The sequence below is a fragment of the Schistocerca serialis genome, chromosome 2, assembly GCF_023864345.2.
Source record: "Schistocerca serialis cubense isolate TAMUIC-IGC-003099 chromosome 2, iqSchSeri2.2, whole genome shotgun sequence".
Classification (NCBI taxonomy): Eukaryota; Metazoa; Arthropoda; class Insecta; order Orthoptera; family Acrididae; genus Schistocerca; species Schistocerca serialis.
Genome location: NC_064639.1, coordinates 1,087,754,644 through 1,087,778,514, shown reverse-complemented (window position 1 = coordinate 1,087,778,514; position 23,871 = coordinate 1,087,754,644). Strand labels below are relative to the sequence as shown.

The 23,871-nt window shown below is 42.9% G+C and overlaps 1 protein-coding gene across 3 annotated transcripts in view; it reads right to left on the bottom strand.

Annotated features, from left to right (window-relative positions):
- LOC126456704 (leukocyte elastase inhibitor-like) overlaps positions 1–23,871 on the bottom strand; it is a 130,981-nt gene that overhangs the window by 8,926 nt on the left and 98,184 nt on the right. The window contains exon 8 of one of the 3 annotated variants that reach the window (XM_050092442.1): positions 9,426–9,667. The exons of the other annotated variants lie outside the window; for them this stretch is intronic. Coding sequence (XP_049948399.1) covers positions 9,519–9,667 — 149 coding nt within the window. The 3' untranslated portion in view covers positions 9,426–9,518. Of the gene's footprint in view, positions 1–9,425; positions 9,668–23,871 lie in introns of those variants that run through there. 3 annotated transcript variants of the gene reach the window in all.

Genomic DNA, 23,871 nt, shown 5'->3' with positions numbered 1-23,871 from the left:
AGATTCAAGTAGTGTTGAGAAGAATATTTTATTATGTTTATTTTGATCTACATCTACATCTACATTTATACTCCGCAAGCCAACCAACGGTGTGTGGCGGAGGGCACTTTACGTCCCACTGTCATTACCTCCCTTTCCTGTTCCAGTCGCGTATGGTTCGCGGGAAGAACGACTGTCTGAAAGCCTCCGTGCGCGCTCGAATCTCTCTAATTTTACATTCGTAATCTCCTCGGGAGGTATAAGTAGGGGGAAGCAATATATTCGATACCTCATCCAGAAACGCACCCTCTCGAAACCTGGCGAGCAACCTACACCGCGATGCAGAGCGCCTCTCTTGCAGAGTCTGCCACTTGAGTTTATTAAACATCTCCGTAACGCTATCACGGTTACCAAATAACCCTGTGACGAAACGCGCCGCTCTTCTTTGGATCTTCTCTATCTCCTCCGTCAAACCGATCTGGTACGCATCCCACACTGATGAGCAATACTCAAGTATAGATCGAACGAGTGTTTTGTAAGCCACCTCCTTTGTTGATGGACTACATTTTCTAAGCACTCTCCCAATGAATCTCAGCCTGGTACCCGCCTTACCAACAATTAATTTTATATGATCATTCCACTTCAAATCGTTCCGCACGCATACTCTCAGATATTTTACAGAAGTAACTGCTACCAGTGTTTGTTCCGCTATCATATAATCATACAATAAAGGATCCTTCTTTCTATGTATTCGCAATACATTACATCTGTCTATGTTAAGGGACAGTTGCCACTCCCTGCACCAGGTGCCTATCCGCTGCAGATCTTCCTGATGAGTAGTAGAAGATTATTTAATTTCAGGTAACTGATTTCGGATCTTGTTCTTCATTGTGGCAGTTTGTAATTACGCATTCCTGGTTCAGACACCCAGGGACTTGAGTATTGGGAAAGATAAACAGACATCCATAATTTACAATATGAATTTGGGGTTGGGATTAACTGTTGAATATTAGCTAAATGGCATTTTTATGAGTTGCATTTTTGAAAAGATGTCATGTGATGTTAAAGGTTACTTACGTTTGTCTACTCAAGAACTTTAACTTTTTTTAACGTGCGAAGAAATGAAAGAGATAATTATTCAATGTAGAACTGCTCTAATCAGAAAACTAATTACAGTTGCTGTAACAATTTGTCCCAAGTCACTGTCCGCATCCAAAGTTCTTGCCGGAATATGAATTATCATTTTGTACTTATTCATATTTATTATGAACCAAGTATCCTTTGCCTTTTTTTTTAAAAAAAAAAAAAGTGGAGAGCTCATTGCACGAGGAGGATCTCAGTAGTTGGTCGTAGCTCACAAATGTGAGGCGCTTTCAAGACAAGAGCAGTGTCACGACGTTCCCATTGTGCAGCAGGTAAGACAAAATAAAAAAATAAAAGATGGAAAAATTCATTTTTTTTTCCAGTGCCAGTTTATCAGTTCAACAGTTTAATACTTCACGGTGTTCAATTCAGACAGTACTCGTGCCACTGCGAATGTTTAAACATAACAGGGAACAAGAGTGGCACTTTAAAGTTACGAGGGTCAGTCAAAAAGTAATGCCTCCTATTTTTTTTTCTACGTTTAATTGTCAGGAAATTTAAATGCAATTACATAGGTTGAAAACCACAACATTGAGGATCATTTTGTCATTTTTCAATGTAATCTCCGCCCATCTCTACAGTTTTGGTCCATCTTTGAACAAGGGCATGTATCCCAGCACGGTAAAAATCACAGCTCTGCTTCCTAAGCCATTGACGCACGGATGTTTTGATGGCCTCCTCATCTTCAAAATGAATCCCACGATGAGCTTCTTTTAGTGGCCCGAACAGATGGAAGTCTGATGGTGCCAGGTCAGGGCTGTATGGGGGATGAGGCAAAACTTCCCATCCAATTTTGACAATCTCGTCAGAGGTGTGACGACTGGTGTGTGGTCTTGCATTGTCATGCAAAAGAAGAACATCTGCCATTGATTTTGTTGGGCGAACTCGCTGAAGACGTGCTTTAAGTTTGTTGAGGGTTGTGACGTATTGAACAGAATTTATTGTGCATCCCTGCTCCAAAAAATCAACCAGAATCACACCCTCTGTATCCCAGAAAACTGTTGCCATAACTTTCCCTGCCGATCGCACAGTTTTGAATTTTTTCTTCCTCGGCGAGCTTGTGTGACGCCACTCCATTGACTGCCTCTTTGATTCGGGTTCAAAAAAATGCACCCATGTTTCGTCCCCGGTCACAATTTTTTTCAGAAACTCATCTCCCTCCAAACGGAAGCGCTGCAAGTGTTGGGAGGCTATTGTTTTCCTTGCCTCTTTATTCTGATCGGTTAACATTCTTGGAACCCACCGTGCACAAACTTTTGAGTACCCCAATTGTTTAATAATCGTGATCACACTGCCTTTACTAAGAGAAATAATGCGACACACTTCATCTGCAGTCACCCGACGGTCACCACGAATGATGTCATCAACTTGCTGAATGTTGTGTGGAGTCACTGCACTCACCGGCCTGCCGCTCCGCTTTTCGTCAGTCAACGGTGTTTGCCCTTCAGCTTCCTTACAACGACGAACCCATCGTCTAACAGTGCTGACATCCACTGTCACAACACCATACACCTTCTTCAGTCTTTCATGAATGCGTATGGGCGTTTCACCTTCTGCATTCAAGAATTCAATCACACAACGCTGTCTCAAACGAACATCGATGTCGGCCATCTTACAAACTTCTGCTGTGCTGCCACCTGTTGACACAGAAAGTTACTACTGCAGTGGATTGCAGAAGAAGGTTTGAGGAATGGCGCCAAATTCAAATTTTTCACTTAACTTAATTTCTTTAAGTAGAAAAAAAATGGGAGGCATTACTTTTTGACCGACCCTCGTACTTTCTGGCATGTCAGATTTTGCTACACATTCTCACAGTCGATTTCTCATGTGCGGAGTTTACGTAACCTAACGGATAGCTTACACCGCCAGCAAGCAAAATTTTTGATGAAGTCATGTCATATTATTTGAATTAATATAACTTTCAGTGTGGGTAACATAATGGATATATAAAAAGGAATCGTCTGATTTGGCGCGTCTACGTTTCTGAAACTAATACACATTACAATCAATTTTGTTTTTTGATGAAGGGAAACTGAAAAAGTTACTTTTCATACCTCTTCATAGGTGTGCAATATGCCCCCTTGAGATGCACGACATATGTCAATGAGGTATTCGAATTTTTCCCACACTGCAAAGAGCATGTCTTGCGTCACAGCTTTCGCAGTTGCTGTTATGCGATGTCTCAGTTCATTTATTGTTGTTGGTGACGGAGGCACATAAACAGAATCTTTTATAAACCCCCACAATAAATAATCACATACATTCAGGTCCGATGACCTTGGAGGCCAGTAATGTAAGGCGAATCATTTGGTCCAGTGCGACCGATCCATCGTTCAGTAATCCTGATAAAATAAAATTCCCAGATGCCATTGCATCGGTGCCCAATTATGTTAGTAAATGACGTCGTTCGAATGACGTGGAAAAAGGAAGTTCTGAAGTATATCGAGATATGTACTTCCTATAACAGTGTTCTCGGTAATGAAAATGGACCATACGTCTTTTCCTGCGAAACTGCGCAAAAAACACTAAATTTCGGAGACTCCCTCTCATGTTGTAGAACTTAATGTGATTGTTCCGTACCGAATATTCACAATTTATGACGGTCCACTGTCCCATTTAAATGGAATGTTGCCTCATCACTAAACACTAAGCGTGGGAGAAAACTGTCATCCTCCATCTTACTAAGAACGAAATTACAGAACTTCTCACACGTTGTTCTTCGTCACCTTGACGAAGAGCTTGCAGTAGCTGAATTTTGGATGATTTAATGTGTAAACGTTGATGCAATACACGCCAGATGGACATCAGGGGCAGGCATGTTGAGCTGTCGAGCTGCACGGCGAACGGATTTCTGCGGACTCCTTGTGAAACTATGGCGGATGCGTTCGACGTATGTGTCAGACACTCTGGGACGGCCACCGATTTGCCATTTCACAGACGACCTGTTTCCCGGAATCGTTTATGCCATAGCCTAATGCTCTGTGCTGTAGGAGGATGTACACCATACCTAGTATGAAACCGAGCGACGTGGACTCGCATTCGGGAGGACGCGTTTCAAAACCGCGTCCGGCCATCTTGATATAGGTTTTCCGTGATTTCCCTAAATCGCTTCAGGCAAACGCCGGGATAGTCCCTTTGAAAGTGCACGGCTGACTTACTTGCCCAATCGGACGGGTCCGATGACTTCGCTGTTTGGTCCCCTCCCCCAGATCAGCCAACCAACCTAGTACGAAAGACACGCGAAACAGTTATTACTGACCCGCACTGCGCATGACGTAGAACACAAAACGCTTTCTGTTCTCCTGACACAACTTTACCAGAACTATAGTGGGCGCACACAGCTGCTACCTAGCGGGAACCATGTAAAACTCGAGAGTCTGCTCTTTCCAAAAGTAAGCTGTTCACGCACATATGTCAAATAACATAATAGTTACGATTTTTAAAATCGGATGATTGTTTTTGATACCCCCTGTATATGAAAATGGTATTGTAGGACTCGCGACGAAGGACGCGGTGATAGTTTTACATTTGGTAAGTACAGTACTTACGCAACCTTTGTGAAGGTCGCCATGCTGGTTGTCTGACATCGATTTGGATCCAGCGCCTGCGCAGTTACGCGACGCAAAAACGTCCTTAAATTTAAAGAGTGTAGTGCATCGGGCAAGTGAGGTGATGTTTATTCATATTTAAATTTGTCAGTCGAGTTTGCCTACCTTTTTTTCTTCTGACGTACATGTTTTGGTAATGTAAATTTCTTGCTTTAAATTTCACCAAGTAACTGAAATGCTGTGTTTGTTTTAATTTTTAAATTTGTCGGTCGGTTTGGCAATTAACTGGACTAGCTCCTTCTCTGGTTATGTAACAGTTTTTTGGCAAATTAACAGCCTTTTCTTTAAATCAGCTTTGTCAATCTCTGATGTTATTAAGGGGCAAGTTACTGTAAGCACTATATAGTTTCCGTGTTACAGCAGCTACCATAATTATGTGCGGAACTGTGTTGATGTAACGGTGAACTAACAGCCATAGAGGTGGCATGTTGAGTGGTACGGCCGACCACCTAATCTAAAGATAATCCGCCATGTAAACATCTTTTAGAAATGGGGAGCTTGACGTTCTCTTACTGCAAAAGGATTTGGCCTATTTGTAGTTGCATTGCTTACCTATCAAGTGATTTAATTTCTTGATGACTGTGAAAATTTGTTTTCCTAAAATTTATTGTTTAGCCAATGAAATTTTAAAAATCTTTGAAAGTTTAAAAGTTGATGTTTTAATCTCATTTAGAACTACTGAATTTTATTGACATTTGGTTTTATTGCAGAGTCTTGACTAGATATAAATTTAAATTGTCATGGTTTTGCAAACAAAGGAAAGCTTTACCTAGAGTCCAATATATGTCAGTAATTTTGATTTGAAATTGCCATCTTTTGGGTATTTAGTAAAATAAATAAGTTCTTCTTTTAGATAGTGCTTAACATTTCTTGTCCTAGCACCTCTCCTACACGACAGGGTTGGAACTTCCCATTTGGTTCAAAAATTAATTAGTATTTATCTGATTAAAGCTTTGTAGAATATAAATTATAATATATTCTAAAGTATGAGAGAATTAGAAATTGAAGGTATCACGACAATGAGGACAACGTGAATTTAATTGCTCGCTATATGTACAACTTCACGTTTGATTTGTTCTCTGATGGTGGAGACACCCTTCAGGAGAATAACTGTCATTGTCACAAGGCCAGAATCGTGCTACAATGGTTAGAGGAACATGGTAGTGAACTCACGCTGATATCTTGGCTGTCAATTGGTCGATCTGAAGACATCTGCGGCTGTCAGGCGTCAGATACGCGCCCACAATCCACCAGCCGGTAATTTATGGAAAATGTATGGCCAGTGTGAAGGCAGCTCATCCCATAAGCTACCGGAAAAACTATCATGGACTTGTCGAATCAATGCCCCAAATAATCGCTTCTGTTGCGCATTCCAAAAGTCGACCAATACGCTATTAAACAGATGGCCACAATGTTTTGATTCATCAGTCCGTGAAATAATTTAAATGCATTGAAATTAAATGAAAAGAAGTGCTGGGATCAATTCAGCAAAGGAGCAATAACATGAAATGGTATCGGTTCAAACAGTTGATGACCAAGAGCTCAGATGGAAAACTAGTCCCAATCAAAGAAAGGGAAACCAGAAAGGTGGAAGGAGTATATAGACGGGCTATATAAGGGAGATGTACATGCGGGCAATGTTATGGAAATGGAAGAGGACGTAGAGGAGGATGTGAAGAGAGATATGATACTGCACGAATAATTTGATAAAGCACTGAAAGAATTAATTCGAAACAACGTCCTGGGAGCGGGCAACATACCGTGAGAGCTACAGATAGCTTTGGGAGAGTCAGCCATAACAAAACTCTTCCATCTGGTGAGAAATGTGTATGAGACAGGTGAACTACCCTCAGACTTCAAGAAGAATATAATAATTCTGTTGTGTACATAGTTCCGTGTAGTCAGCACGCACACAACTTTCTCACTAGAGCGCGCCCCGCTAACCACAACAGCGCAGGCGCAGCGCTCGTCCATCTCCGCACTACGAGATGGCGCTGCCATAGAGACGGACCAATTCTGCTTCCGCCGATCCGTGTATTAATATGTAACGCTGCCAATGAGATTGCTGCTAACGTAGAACCTTTTCTCCTCACGGATCACACTCGCGCAGTGATACATGAACACGCGAGGTATTATAACCAGACCTCCGATTAGTCAGTCTGGACTAATCTGCATTAGTCTGCACCAGTCTATAGTCAAGTTTCAGTCTGCTTCTAATAAGATTATCATATTCCTGTACATAATCATGAACATAAATGTATAGACACTTTGTCAAGTATCAGAGATATGTGAGAATAAGATTAACGTACCAAGACCAAAGGAACTTCAGATTGTCAATTGTAAATAGCATCCAGAACCAAGTTAAGTAGTTTTTAGGCTTGTTATTATTTTAATAAATGTGTGTGAAAATTAATCAAGTTCTGTTCAAAGTTGGTCACCGTCAATCTGCTACTCTAAGCATGCAAGGTGGCATTTCTATCGTCTGACCTAACGGCAGAAGACAAACATGCCACGATAAGACGACGAGTCATATTGCTGACACTCGCCTACTCCGTTAGAGCGACAAGTCAAATAATCTGATGGTGTGTGTACTGAAGGTCTTACAGTACACTCATCACAAATTCCAATCCCAAAGAAAGGAGGTGCAGACAGGTGTGAAAACTACCGAACTATCAGTTTAATAAGTCACGGCTGCAAAATACTAACACGAATCCTTTACAGAAGAATGGAAGAAGTACTCGAAGCCGACCTTGGCGAAGATCAGTTTGGATTCCGGAAAAAAGTAGGAACACGCGAGGCAACACTGACCCTACGACTTCTCATAGAAGATAGGTTACGGAAAGGCACACCAACGTTTCTAGCATTTGTACACTTAGAGAAAACTTTTGACAGTGTTGACTATAATACTCTCTTTCAAATTCTAAAGGTGGCAAGGGTATAATAGAGGGAACGAAAGGCTATTTACAATTTGTACAGACGCCAGATGGCAGTTATAAGAGTCGAGGGTCATGAAAGGGAAGCAGTGGTTGGGAAGCGAGTGAGACAGGGTTGTAGCCCATCCCCGATTTTATTCAATCTAGCTGTAAAGGGAACAAAAGAAAAATTTGGAGTAGGAATTGAAATCCAGGGAGAAGAAATAAACACTTTGAGGTTTGCCGAGGACTCGGAAGAGCAGTTGAACGGAATGGACAGTGTCTTCAAAGGAGGAGATAAAATGACCATCAACAAAAGCCAAATGAGGATAATGGAATTTAGTCGAGTTAAATCAGGTGATGCTGAGGGGATTATATTAGGAAATAAGACACTTGTAGTAGATGAGTTTTGGTATGTGGGGAGCAAAATAACTGACGATGGTCGAAGTAGAGAGGATAAAAGATGTAGACTGGCAATTGCAAGAAAAGTGTTTCTGAAGAAGAGAAATTTGTTAACATCGAGTACAGATTAAGTGTAATGTAGTCTTTTCTGAAAGTATTTGTAAGGAGTGTAGCTATGTATGGCAATGAAACATAGACGATAAATAGTTTAGACAAGAAGAGAATAGAAGTTTTCGAAATGTGATGCTACAGAAGAATACTGATGATTAAATGGGTAGATTACGTAGCTAATGAGGAGATACTGAAGAGAATTGGGAAGAAGAGGAATTTGTGGCAGAACTTGACTAGAAGAAGGGATCGATTGATAGGACACGTTCTGAGGGACGAAGGGATCACCACTTAGTATTGGAGAGAAGCGTAGAGGGTAAAAATCCTAGAGGGAGACCAAGGGATGAATACAGTAAGCAGATTCAGAGGGATGTAGGTAGAGGTCGGAATGAGGAGGCTTGCACAGGACAGAATAGCATAAAGAGCTGCATCAAACCAAACTTTGGACTGAAGACCACAACAATAACCACAACACGAAATGGACATGCAGTAACAACTGAAAATTTGTGGCTGACTGGCTTCTTCAATTTCCAAATATCTAATAATTTTACCTGACATGTTGCATGTCGTAACCTCATTAATTTCACTACCTCACCCCATTAATTTAATTTCAGTTCATTTTATAATATCATGTAACTGAGGGTGCACAAACAACGTTTTGGTAGTACTTAGTTAAACACAAAGAAATCCAGCTGTCGAAATTGTTCACAACACAAGCAAATACCACAAAGTGACGTGAACAGTCTGTACTACAGCTTTTAACGACAGTGTGTAACAAGGTGTGTGGTGCATGTGACGAGCCACTATTGAAGATAGATGAGTCACACCCATGAGCACTCTGCTACATAGTGAAACCTTCAGCCTGGCAAATACTGTGTGTGTGTGTGTGCGTGTATTGTCGAACTGCTCACAACTTACGCCTGCTACTTTGTTCATGTCTACATGAAACAGAAAAAGAATTGTATAAAGTGTATTGTTCAGGACCAGCAGACAAAATATTCAAACGCAGGTACTTACTAGACGTTTCAACATCGTTGTTTGTCTGTATAGAAAAACATCTTACAGGATTAAGATATTTTAACTTTCAAAGGATATAAGTTGAGAAAGAAAAGCGTTTTTATTGTCGCACCATACAGATTTTCCTCAATTAAAAGAGAAATAGTTAAAAAATTTTGGATATGAAATATCTTTTATTAAATCTTTAAGGTCTTCCAGATTTCACCAGAATGAATAATAGCAATTTCATCAAAACTGTAGCTACAGAAGTATTTTCGCATCACTGGAATACACGACTCACATATTTCAAACATTCAATAATTGTCCAGAAGGTACAATACACAACTCACATTTTTCAAACATTCAATAATTACGCAGAAGGTTTCACTAAACGTCCAGCGAAGAGGATCGTCCCTGTGACCTCATCCACAATGAACAAGATGAAGGGGTGGTCAGCCTTGAAGATGACGGGCGGTGGGGGCGGAAACAGAGGGAAGCTCGCACCCTCTGTTATGAGAACTGCAACAGGAGGAGCAGACATGATATAACAGTCTTAGGAAACACACTGAGGTGGCAAAAGTCATGTGATATCTCCTAACATCGTGTCGGACATCCATTTATCCGGCGTAGTGCAGCAGCTCGACGTGGCAAGGATTCAACAAGTCGCTGGAAGTCCTCTGCAGAAATACTGAGCCATAATGCCTCTATGTTGTTGTTGTTGTGGTCTTCAGTCCTGAGACTGGTTTGATGCAGCTCTCCATGCTACTCTATCCTGTGCAAGCTTCTTGATCTCCCAGTACCTACTGGAACCTACGTCCTTCTGAATATGTTTAGTGTGTTCATCTCTTGGTCTCCCTCTACGATTTTTACCCTTCACGCTGCCCTCCAATACTAAATTGGTGATCCCTTGATGCCTCAAAACATGTCCTACCAACCGATCTCTTCTTCTAGTCAAGTTGTGCCACAAATTTCTCTTCTCCCCAATCCTATTCAATACCTCCTCATTAGTTACGTGATCTACCCACCTTATCTTCAGCATTCTTCTGTAGCACCACATTTCGAAAGCTTCTATTCTCTTCTTGTCCAAACTAGTTTTCGTCCATGTTTCACTTCCATACATGGCTACACTCCATACAAATACTTTCAGAAACGACTTCCTGACACTTAAATCTATACTCGATGTTAACAAATTTCTCTTCTTGAGAAACGCTTTCCTTGCCATTGCCAGTCTACATTTTATATCCTCTTTACTTCGACCATCGTCAGTTATTTTACTCCCTAAATAGCAAAACTCCTTTACTACTTTAAGTGTCTCATTTCCTAATCTAATTCCCTCAGCATCACCCGACTTAATTTGACTACATTCCATTATCCTCGTTTTGCTTTTGTTGATGTTCATCTTATATCCTCCTTTCAAGACACTGTCCATTCCGTTCAACTGCTCTTCCAAGTCCTTTGCTGTCTCTGACAGAATTACAATGTCATCGGCCAACCTCAAAGTTTTTACTTCTTGTCCATGAATTTTAATACCTACTCCGAATTTTTCTTTTGTTTCCTTTACTGCTTGCTCAATATACAGATTGAATAACATCGGGGAGAGGCTACAACCCTGTCTCACTCCTTTCCCAACCACTGCTTCCCTTTCATGCCCCTCGACTCTTATAACTGCCATCTGGTTTCTGTACAAATTGTAAATAGCCTTTCGCTCCCTGTATTTTACCCCTGCCACCTTCAGAATTTGAAAGAGAGTATTCCAGTTAACATTGTCAAAAGCTTTCTCTAATGCCTCTATAGCCGTCCATAAATGCGAAAGTGTTGCGAGTGCAGGATGTTGTGCACGAACTGACCTCTCCATTATGTTCCATAAACATTCGCTGGGACTGATGTCGGGCGATCTGTGTGGCCAAATCATTCGCTCGAATGGTCCAGAATATTCTTCAAACCAATCACGAAAAACTGTGGCCCAGTGACATGACATCGTTGTTTGGGAATATGACCCCCATGAATGCCTGCAAATGGTCTTCAAGTAGCGGAACATGACCATTTCCAGTCAATGATCGGTTCAGTTTTACCAGAGGACTCAATCCATTCCATGTAAACGCAGACCACACCATTAAGGAGCCACCACTAGCTTGCACATTGCCTTGCCAACCTGGATGTATATTTTTGCGGGGGGCTGCGCCAGACTAGAACCCTACCATCAGCTCTTACCAACTGAAATCGGGACTCACCTGACCATATCACAGTTTTCCAGTCGTCTAGGGTCCACCGATATGATCATGTGCCCAGGAAGGGCGCTGCAAGCAATGTCGTCCTATTAGCAAAGGTACACGCGTCGGTCGTCTGCTGCTATAAGCCAGATTAAGGCGTTCGATACAGTTCCCCACGCCGGCGGAAGTGGCCGTGCGGTTAAAGCCGCTGCAGTCTGGAACCGCAAGACCGCTACGGTCGCAGGTTCGAATCCTGCCTGGGGCATGGATGTTTGTGATGTCCTTAGGTTAGTTAGGTTTAACTACACTCCTGGAAATGGAAAAAAGAACACATTGACACCGGTGTGTCAGACCCACCATACTTGCTCCGGACACTGCGAGAGGGCTGTACAAGCAATGATCACACGCACGGCACAGCGGACACACCAGGAACCGAGGTGTTGGCCGTCGAATGGCGCTAGCTGCGCAGCATTTGTGCACCGCCGCCGTCAGTGTCAGCCAGTTTGCCGTGGCATACGGAGCTCCATCGCAGTCTTTAACACTGGTAGCATGCCGCGACAGCGTGGACGTGAACCGTATGTGCAGTTGACGGACTTTGAGCGAGGGCGTATAGTGGGCATGCGGGAGGCCGGGTGGACGTACCGCCGAATTGCTCAACACGTGGGGCGTGAGGTCTCCACAGTACATCGATGTGTCGCCAGTGGTCGGCGGAAGGTGCACGTGCCCGTCGACCTGGGACCGGACCGCAGCAACGCACGGATGCACGCCAAGACCGTAGGATCCTACGCAGTGCCGTAGGGGACCGCACCGCCACTTCCCAGCAAATTAGGGACACTGTTGCTCCTGGGGTATCGGCGAGGACCATTCGCAACCGTCTCCATGAAGCTGGGCTACGGTCCCGCACACAGTTAGGCCGTCTCCCGCTCACGCCCCAACATCGTGCAGCCCACCTCCAGTGGTGCCGCGACAGGCGTGAATGGAGGGACGAATGGAGACGTGGCGTCTTCAGCGATGAGAGTCGCTTCTGCCTTGGTGCCAATGATGGTCGTATGCGTGTTTGGCGCCGTGCAGGTGAGCGCCACAATCAGGACTGCATACGACCGAGGCACACAGGGCCAACACCCGGCATCATGGTGTGGGGAGCGATCTCCTACACTGGCCGTACACCACTCGTGGTCGTCGAGGGGACACTGAATAGTGCACGGTACATCCAAACCGTCATCGAACCCATCGTTCTACCATTCCTAGACCGGCAAGGGAACTTGCTGTTCCAACAGGACAATGCACGTCCGCATGTATCCCGTGCCACCCAACGTGCTCTAGAAGGTGTAAGTCAACTACCCTGGCCAGCAAGATCTCCGGATCTGTCCCCCATTGAGCATGTTTGGGACTGGATGAAGCGTCGTCTCACGCGGTCTGCACGTCCAGCACGAACGCTGGTCCAACTGAGGCGCCAGGTGGAAATGGCATGGCAAGCCGTTCCACAGGACTACATCCAGCATCTCTACGATCGTCTCCATGGGAGAATAGCAGCCTGCATTGCTGCGAAAGGTGGATATACACTGTACTAGTGCCGACATTGTGCATGCTCTGTTGCCTGTGTCTATGTGCCTGTGGTTCTGTCAGTGTGATCATGTGATGTATCTGACCCCAGGAATGTGTCAATAAAGTTTCCCCTTCCTGGGACAATGAATTCACGGTGTTCTTATTTCAATTTCCAGGAGTGTAGTTCTAAGTTCTAGGGGACTAATGACCACAGCAGTTGAGTCCCATAGTGCTCAGAGCCATTTAAACCATTTTAACAGTTCCCCATAGTCGTTTAATGAACAAAGTAAGAGCATATGGACTATCAGACCAATTGTGTGATTGGATTGAAGAGTTCCTAGACAGCAGAACGCAGCATGTCATTCTCAATGGAGAGACGTCTTCCGAAGTAAGGGTGATTTGAGGTGTGCCGCAGGGGAGTCTCGTAGGACCGTTGCTATTCACAATATACATAAATGACCTTGTGGATGACATCGGAATTTCAGTGAGGCTTTTTGCGGATGATGCTGTGGTATATCGAGAGGTTGTAACAATGGAAAATTGTACTGAAATGCAGGAGGATCTGCAGCGAATTGAGGCATGGTGCAGGGAATGGCAACTGAATTTCAATGTAGACAAGTGTAATGTGCTGCGAATACATACAAAGAGAGATCCCTTATCATTTAGTTACAATATAGCAGGTCAGCAACTGAAGCAGTTAATTCCATAAATTATCTGGGAGTACGCATTAGGAGTGATTTTAAATTGAATGATCATATAAAATAGATCGTCGGTAAAGCAGATGCCAGACTGAGATTCATTGGAAGAATCCTAAGGAAATGCAATCCGAAAACAAAGGAAGTAGGTTACAGTACGCTTGTTCGCCCACTGCTTGAGTACTGCTCAGCAGTGTGGAATCCGTACCAGATACGGTTGATAGAAGAGATAGGGAAGATCCAACGGAGAAAAAAATGGCTCTGAGCACTATGCGACTTAACTTCTGAGGTCATCAGTCGCCTAGAACTTAGAACTAATTAAACCTAACTAACCTAAGGACATCACACACATCCATGCCCGAGGCAGGATTCGAACCTGCGACCGTAGCGGTCGCTCGGCTCCAGACTGTAGCGCCTACAACCGCACGGCCACTCCGGCCGGCTCCAACGGAGAGCAGCGCGCTTCGTTACAGGATTATTTAGTAATCGCGGATGCGTTACGCAGATGATAGATAATCTCCAGTGGAAGACTCTGCAGGAGAGACGTTCAGTAACTCGGTACGGGCTTTTGTTGAAGCTTCGAGGACATACGTCCACCGAGTGGTCAAGCAGTATATTGCTCCCTCCTACGTATATCTCGTGAAGAGACCATGAGGATAAAATCAGAGAGATTAGAGCCCACACAGAGGCGTACCGACAGTCCTTCTTTCCACGAACAATACGAGACTGGAATAGAGGGGAGAACCGATAGAGGTACTCAAGGTACCTTCCGCCACACACCGTCAGGTGGCTTGCGGAGTATGGATGTAGATGTAGATGTAGATGTCTTAACAGATACGTTCGGTGTACGTCCCACATTGATTTCTGCGGTTATTTCAGTCTGTGTCGCTTGTCTGTTGGCACTGGCAACTATATGCAAACGCCGATGTTCTCGGTCGTTATTTGAAGGTCGTCGGCCTCTGCGTTATCCGTGGTGAGAGGTAATGCCTCAAATTTGGTATTCTCGGCACACTCTTGACACTGTGGATGTCGGTATGTTGTATTTCCTAACGATTTACGAAATGGAACGTTCCATGCGTCTGGCTCCGACTACCATTCCACGTTCAAAGTCTGTTAATTCGTGTCGTGGGCCATAAACACGTCGGAAACCTTTTCACATGAGTCACCTGAATAGAAATGGCAGCTGCTCCAACAGCTGCTCCAACGCACTACCCCTTTACACCTTGTGTACGAGCGCGATACTAGGGCCACCTGCATGTGTATGCATATCGCCATGATTCAAATTAGAGATGGGCAAACTAAAACACGTAACTGTTTCGAAACAAATGAAACAGTACAATGTAATGTTTCGATACGCTGTTTCGAAACAGTGAAACAGTTTGTGTTTTGTAATCTAATAAACCTACCACATTTTATCATCTTGAATGACACATTTTATCATCTTTAATGTCTACTGTATAAGTATGTCCACATAAACACAAATGAGTTGCGAGAGCGGTAATCATATCGCAGAAAGTATGAAATTATCACTTAGGCGTCTTGGCAGTTTCGTATTTCTGCAGAAAATGCGCTGCTTTCGTGTCGTGTGGCTTTCATACTTTTCAATTGGCTGGGGACAGCCATAGCTGAAGACAGAAAGGCCACCACGAACGGAACTGGAGGTGGGAGCAAACTGCAGAAACAACGGATATGCTACTGGGATTCCCACATTCCGTTAGTATGGGTAATACACCCATCCTGCTAATTGCCATGCACACAAAGGGAATCATTGAGGATAATAGGCACAGTGACTACAGACTCACAAATAACGCCAAATAATTCGAATAAATAACAAAATATAACAGAAAAAAATTTTGTCTTTCAAGGTGTTTCGAACCGTTACTATAAATTCACCATGCTTCCTAGTCCTTCCCGTTCACTATCACACTATCAGTGATATGTCAAACAGATTGCTTGCAATTATACCTACATCAGATTTATGTATATGCCTAATAACTGTCACTCTACGCCTTTTTTTATTCAAAATGTTGTAGGCTTACTTACGTTTCTTAATATGATTACTGTACATGAACAGAGAAGCGTATGTTATCAAAAAGTGTAATTTAACTAAATGATTTTCACGTATTTATTATTTTGAATGTGAATAGTATGCGTTGTTTATTGCTTGGTTAGTGTTTATAAAGCAGATGTTACGCCATTTCGGAATATGACAGTCAGCTAGAAACGAAGCTTTATTTTCGGATATCTTAAGCTTCATGCTATTGCTTGCCAAAAAGATTTTGACACTCTTGAAAGTGTTTCATGAAGTGGTATGTTAAATGTGTTTCAGTACCTGTGCCGAGCCCGAATCTCGTCCGACACAGAGGGGAATGAAACATCACTGTTTCGATACAATTAGTCCGTTCCAAGCACCGGTGGACTGAAACAGCCTTATTTTGAAACAACGATACAGTTTCTGTGTCTGGCTCGAGACCGAATCTGGCTCAGTTATCCGAGACAGGGGTGGAATGAAACACCACTGTTTCGAAACAGTGAGCCGTAGCCGTTCCGAAACACTGAAACAGTTCCACGTATCGATACACTGTATCGAAACATAGAAACAGTGGCCAAGCCTAGTTCAGATGGTTCAAATGGCTCTGAGCACTATGGGACTCAACTTCTGAGGTCATTAGTCCCCTACAACTTAGAACTAGTTAAACCTAACTAACCTAAGGACAGCACAAACATCCATGCCCGAGGCAGGATTCGAACCTGCGACCGTAGCGGTCTCGCGGTTCCAGACTGCAGCGCCTAGAACCGCACGGCCACTTCGGGAGGCCAAATCGCCATCCCATGGCTTTCGTCACCTCAGTGTAATTATATTATCAAACTTTTGTTAGTCCAACTTGACTGTAAAATCTCACACGTTAATGCCACGACCAGTCCAAGCCATTATACAAGCAACCTTCACCAACTAACTCATATCATCAGTGTGCCAAATGTATCACATAGATTTCTACCTTCACAGCACTTCTGTCGCAGTATATGTTGAACTAACCCACCTGGGTTAATTAATTTAACAGAAGGACACCCTCACGTTTTATAACTATGATAACTATAATTTTAAATATAAACTTGTATGCGCAACAGCGTGATGCTTTTGTTTTCATCGTCATAGTCAGTTTTGAGAGGAAAGAGGATTGTTGTATTTATAGCTTATCAACTTATGATTAGAATACCACTATGGAATCTGAATCCTCTCATTCACAGATTAAAACTATGACAAATACTGTCATTGAAACTACTATCCTCACAGGTCCAGCAGTTGGACAGAACTCTCCTGTACCCCTCATTTTAATGATCACAACGATTTTCTGCTCATCTTAAGTGACTTCATTTCCTAACCGATCTTCCGTTTGCAGTAACAGTAAAGGTTGAGGAGGAGATCGAGAGAGTTTGGGAGGGGGGAAAGGAGGAAAAGTACAAAGAGAGGGAAGAAGAAGAGGAGCTGGACAAAGAGAGCGGGAGGACGAGATGGACAGAGAGAGAGAGAGAGAGAGAGACGGGGGGGGGGGGGGGGGGGGAAGGAGATTAGGACGTATGTGTAATTCCCACACGTATTTAACAACTGCGAAGCGTTGCAGGATTCGTTAGTCTAATATATGTTCGTGGTCTTTGTCAGCATGCTGTGTCAGGTAATGTTTGCTAGGTTACATAACAACTACTACAACTAAGTTAGTTAGTAAACAATTTTGTGTAGCTTTGGAATAATATCCTGCCTCGATTTAATCTAATTAACTTATACATAGATTTTACGTAGCTGTAGAAAGAAATAACAGGCCACAATAATCTAATTATTAATCTTCTAAACACATATTTCTGCAGTAAGACTTAAATATCACCAAGTTGTCATGTCTCGACTTATCAGTGTATTTTCACGGCGTATTGACTCATCCATTATATTTCAGGCGTGCAGCTGCGTAAGCTCCATTTCTTCGACAGATATTTCGGTCAAATACTATAGTTCTACAGGTACAGGACTCGCATTTGCTACCTTAAAAACGAAAGTCGTGTTATTGCTCTTGCAGTCACAGAAAAGAGAATAGCCAGAGATGAAGCATGGTGGCAAGAATTTGTATGAACTAAATACGTAGTTAGAAGCTCGATTTATTCCGGGATATACGAGGTGTATTACTAGGACCTGTTCTGCAGCGATGTCTTTGCCAATTGAGCAAACAAAGTGGCTGATTGCATGATTTTTCCAGTGTGAAACTGCTATCTCTGTTAATTAAATCCTTTGCCAAACTAACTTACACCGTTTACTCACCACCGAGTCCCAGAATAAGAAAGCAGACAGTAGAATTTCGGCGTTGTCATTCGGCTTAGAGTGGTCAATGTCGGTTCACTGCTATGCCATAGCCGAGTAATGGGCTGTAAGAGCGGGGTATACTTTTGGTGCTCCGTGCATCCCTCCTGGAGCGTATGCGGCGTCTGATCAGCCTATAGAAGGCCACTTCAGCAGAGTAGCTCGTAAGCATCACATTATCGTTGACATTACCCAAAAGTGGCGCTGTCTTCTTTGGAAGGCGAAGAATCATTGTAACTTTATATGAACTATCTGAATTAATTTGACTATAAACTACTCATATATGATAGTGCAATTATGGATTTAAATTTTTCTAGTTCGTCTTCTCATTCATTAAGTTCACCTTCGGTGTTCAGGCTCGGTATTGATTATAGAATGAAGGCTTTCACGGCCGGATGACATAGCTTCTGGTAAATATTTCGGTATGTGAGGTCGTGGTCCAAGAAACTCTTCTGTGCCTGACGTTTCGTCCAAGACTGCGCTGGACATCCTCAGAAGCGCTCCTCCTCTGAGTCTAGCGACTGGCCGTTCGGACGTCCGAGAGCGACATATATACTGCAGGAGAGGGGTGGGGGGGGGGGGGTGGTCGAAGTAACGCGTGATGAGCAGAGATAATCCCTGTCAAAGCTAAAACTTAACTATCGATTGTTGTCTTGCCAACGTGTGGGACAGCGAGCGACAGCGACATCTGTTATTAGACATGTGTCCTAAATGAACGGCGGCGGCTCCACTTCCCTGTTTATGTGGTACAAGCAAGAGCGCAACACACCCAGTCTCGTTTACCCCTGGTAACCGCTACCTTAACAGAGAAGTACTGAGAAATGGCAGGTGCTGTGAAAAAGCAAAGGACGGGAGATCTATGTTCTCAGTCGTTTAAAAATTACTGGTAACTGCAATTCTTTTTTGTAGCCGTTGGTGAAAACTCACAGTGTTTGCTATGCCGCCGAATAATAGGCGGCCAGCGTAAGTTTTCAATTGAAAGACACTCAACAGTGAAGAACGGCAAGCAAAATTAAATGTCCTTAAGAAAATGGATGAGACACATCAACTCGATTATCATTTCTCATGGCCAGTGATAAACGTGTTTGGATTTATTCCTTTCATAATTAAAAATTATTGTTTACTAACTGTGTATTATTGCCTCATTCTGCTCCATGTTACATTATTATCAGGAAAGTTGGTCATTAAACCGATTGTTCCAATGTATACTTACATTTAGGGTTTTTTTTTTTAATGTGTGAAGGGGTACGCTCAGCTGAAGTCGATAAAACGTAACATTCATCTAATTGTCGGTTATTACGCAGATTTCAGACGGAACTGATGAAAGATGTAGCAATAATGGTATTGAAATAGCGGGTGATCATCGAGAGGTCTGCGGTTATCATTCTGTTCAGAGGTCAGTGAGACAGAAATTATGTGGGAGTAGCTAAGGGCACCGAGAATTAGTTATAGGAAACCTTGCATTAGTTTAATGTTATTTGAAATCATGAATAAGGTTCGTTGGAAGTCGCAAAGTGCTCTCTTTCTTAAATACTAGATCAAAAACATTACGCATATTTACGTGCCGTCAGTCAAGCTGCCTTAATAAAAACCCACGGTTGTTAACTATATTACTTGTCTTACTGGGTTAAACTGTTAACATAAAAGTAGACGTCTCAATGAGTAGACTGTTACAATATTTTAAATGTTTAATACACCAAATACCTTCCCATGGTTGGCTTGCAAGCTGTGGAAAGAGCACTAGAATGGGCCGGTACAGAGTATCCCAGCAAGTGGATAAAGCGATATCTGTGCGTAGAAACATGCACTACATGAACGCTGACGGCTGCGGCGTGCACGCTATGACCCGGAAGTTGCACATGTGCAGGAGCACCGCACGCGTGCAGAATTTCTGGCCGGCCCTGATGTAGCATAAGGAAGATCCCGTATTTTGAGCTGTGTGCCGTAAGCTGGCAAATCTCTTCTTGTGTCGGGGGACTGGCACACCTTGGAGGTGGGTGGGCTGGCCCGATCACGAGCGCCATAGGGATGTGGTGGCGGGAAGAGAGATGGGCTGGAAGGGGGTCAATTGGAACGAGCCCTCAGGAACACACATGAGCCCAGCATGATGTACGGCTGTTAAAAGGTTACCGAAAGGAGATGGCTGACAGATGGTACGCCCTGTGAATTTGAAGCATATTACCGGGTTGAAATCCGATGGTGTTTTGCACAATGATATACTGATACTAATGGCTTAAGGATCCGAAACAGCACAACTGTGGTGTACGGCTGGACACACAGGGGAACCAGTGAGTGTGCTGTTGTTGGTGAACATATTGCTGTTTATCGTACCTCGCCTTGCCTTGTTGGACGACCTGTGTATTCGAAACGATTCATAGCCACCACACATAATTTGTGTCCAGCGCCACGTTTTTATTAACGAAGTGCGTCAGTATTTGTTGTAGGTGCTTTTAGACAGCGGCGTTAATCTTTGTTCGTTCTTGCATTACGCTAGTTCGTTGGGTCACGTGCTTTTGTTGTGACCCTTAGGGCCCTGTTGCCAGCCTGTTATGTGTGCGCAAGTAAGCACCTGGATGTAGATAAGCTCGCACCAACCCTGTTATCATTTGTAGTAAACCTTACGGAGTTCAGCTGAGCTTTTATTGGTTCTTTTGTCGAACTGTTTGTTATTGTGCTGTAAGTGGCTACTGAGATCTGTCCCCAGAAGCTGAAATCTGGTTCTGGAAATTCTCCTAAAACTTTTGTTGTTTGATGAATGTTGTAACTGGTAGTATAGTTCAGGTTATAATTTATAGGTATATGGCATAGAAGTCGGCCAATTTTTAAATTCATGGTTTGGGTGTTAAAGGGAAAAGCGTTGGCACTATGAGCAAAGGAGTAGTTATTGAACGCTAATGTGGTCAAGTTTTAATATAGTTTCCGTTCCAGGTGAACCTGTTGTGATATCGTTTCTATTACTTGTGTCGGCCCGATTTCGGTGGCGTTCATGGACCGATACTTTCTATACAACTGAGGCGTCCACCTGCGTTGGTTGTGCTGTGTCGCCCAGCTGACTTGAGGAGATTACTATTAGATTAATTCATGTTACATACTGCGTATATGCCAACTAGCTCTGCAGATGACGAAGAAATTGATGAAATGTATGATGAGATAAAACAAATTATTCAGATACTGAAGGAAGACGAAAATGTAGTAGTCATGGGTGACTGGAATTCGATAGTAGGAAAAGGGAGAGAAGGAAATGTAGTAGGTGAATATAGATTGGGGGTAAGAAATGAAAGAGGAAGCCGCCTGGTAGAATTTTGCACAGAGCATAACTTAATCATAGCGAACACTTGCTTCAAGAATCATAAAAGAAGGTTGTACACATGGAAGAATCCTGGAAATACTAGAAGGTATCAGATAGATTATATAATGGTAAGACAGAGATTAAGGAACCAGGTATTAAATTGTAAGACATTTCCAGGGGCAGATGTGAACTCAGATCACAATCTATTGGCTACGAAATGTAGATTAAAACCGAAGAAATTGCAAAAAGGTGGGAATTTAAGGAGATGGGACCTGGATAAACTGACTAAACCAGAGGTTGTACAGTGTTTCAGGGAGAGCATAAGGGAAAAATTGACAGAAATGTGGGAAAGAAATACAGTAGAAGAGGAATGGGTAGGTTTGAGGGATGCAGTAGTGAAGGCAGCAGAGGATCAAGTAGGTAAAAAGGCGAGAGCTAGTAGAAATCCTTGGGTAACAGAAGAAATATTGAATTTAACTGATAAAAGGAGAAAATATAAAAATGCAGTAAATGAAGCAGGCAAAAAGGAATACAAACGTCTCAAAAATGAGATCGACAAGAAGTGCAAAATGGTTAAGCTGGGGTGGTTGGAGGACAAATCTAAGGATGTAAAGGCTTATCTCATTAGCAGTAAGATAGATACTGCCTACAGGAAAACTAAAGAGACCTATGGAGAAAAGAGAACCACTTGTATTAATATCAAGAGCTCAGATGGAAACCCAGTTCTAAGCAAAGAAGGGAAAGCGGAAAGGTGGAAGGAGTATAGACAGGGGTTATATAAGGGCGATGTACTTGAGGACAATATTATGGAAATGGAAGAGGATGTAAATGACGATGAAATGGGAGCTATGATCCTGCGTGATGAGTTTGACACAGCACTGAAAGACCTAACTCGGAACAAGGCCCCGGGAGTAGACAACATTCCATTGGAACTACTGTCGGCCGTCGGAGAGCCAGTCCTGACAAAACTCTACCATCTGCTTTCTTTACAGACGAAGGGAAAAACTGGTAGAATCCGACTTCGAGGAAGATCAGTTTGGTTTCCGTAGAAATACTGGAACACGTGAGGCAATACTGACCCTACGACTTATCTTAGAAAATAGATTAAGGAAAGGCAAACCTACGTTTCTAGCATTTGTAGACTTAGAGAAAGCTTTTGACAGTGTTGACTGGAATACTCTCTTTCAAATTCTGAAGGTGGCAGGGGTAAAATACAGGTAGCGAAAGGCTATTTACAATTTGTACAGAAACCAGATGGCAGTTATAAGCGTCAAGGGACATGAAAGGGAAACAGTGGTTTGGAAGGGAGTGAGACAGGGTTGTAGCCTCTTCCCGATGTTAAAATAATCTGTATATTGAGCAAGCAGTGAAGGAAACATAAAAACTCTGAGGTTCGCCGATGACATTGTAATTCTGTCAGAGACAGCAAAGGACCTGGAAGAGCAGTTGGACGGAATGGACAGTGTCTTGAAAGGAGGATATAAGATGAACATCAACAAAACCAAAACGAGGATAATGGAATGTAGTCGAATTAGGTCTGGTGATGCTGAGGGAATTAGGTTAGGAAATGAGACACTTAAAGTAGTAAAGGAGTTTTGCTATTTGGGGAGCAAAATAACTGATGATGGTCGAAGTTGAGAGGATGTAAAATGTAGACTGGTAATGCCAAGGAAAGCGTTTCTGAAGAAGAGAAATTTGTTAACATTGAGTATAGATTTTAGTGTCAGTAAGTCTTTTCTGGAAGTATTTGTATGGAGTGGGTGGAGGTTATACTTAACAGCCGAACTAAGTTAGTAATTGGCTCCTTCTACCGACCCCCAGTCTTCGATGATATAGTTGCTGAACAGTTCAGAGAAAATTTGAGTCTCGTAACAAATAAATACCCCACTCATACGGTTATAGTTGGTGGGGACTTCAACCTTCCCTCGATATGTTGGCAAAAATACTTGTTCAAAACCGGTGGTAGGCAGAAAACATCTTCCGAGATTGTTCTAAATGCTTTGTCCGAAAATTATTTCGAACAGTTAGTCCACGAACCCACGCGAATTGTAAATGGTTGCGAAAACACACTTGACCTCTTAGCCACAAACAATCCAGAGCTAATAGAGAGCATCATGACTGATGCAGGGATTAGTGATCACAAGGCCGTTGTAGCTGGGCTCAGTACCGTTTCTTCCAAAACCATCAGAAACAAACGCAAAATAATTTTATTAAAAAAAGCGGATAAACTGTCACTAGAAGCCTTCCTAAGAGACAATCAGCATTCCTTCCGAACTGACTATGCAAATGTAGACGAGATGTGGCTCAAATTCAAAATTATAGTAGCAACTGTAATTGAGAGATTCGTACCTCATAAATTGGTAAGAAATTGAACTGATCCCCCATGGTACACAAAACAGGTCCGAACGCTGTTGCAGAGGCAACGGAAAAAGCATGCGAAGTTCAGAAGAACGCGAAATCCCGAAGTTTGGCTAAAATTTACAGACGCGCGAAATTTGGCACGGACTTCAATGCGAGATGCCTTTAATAGGTTCCACAACGAAACATTGTCTCGAAATCTGGTAGAAAATCCGAAGAAATTCTGGTCGTATGTAAAGTACACAAGCGGCAAGACGCAGTCAATACCTTCGCTGCGTAGT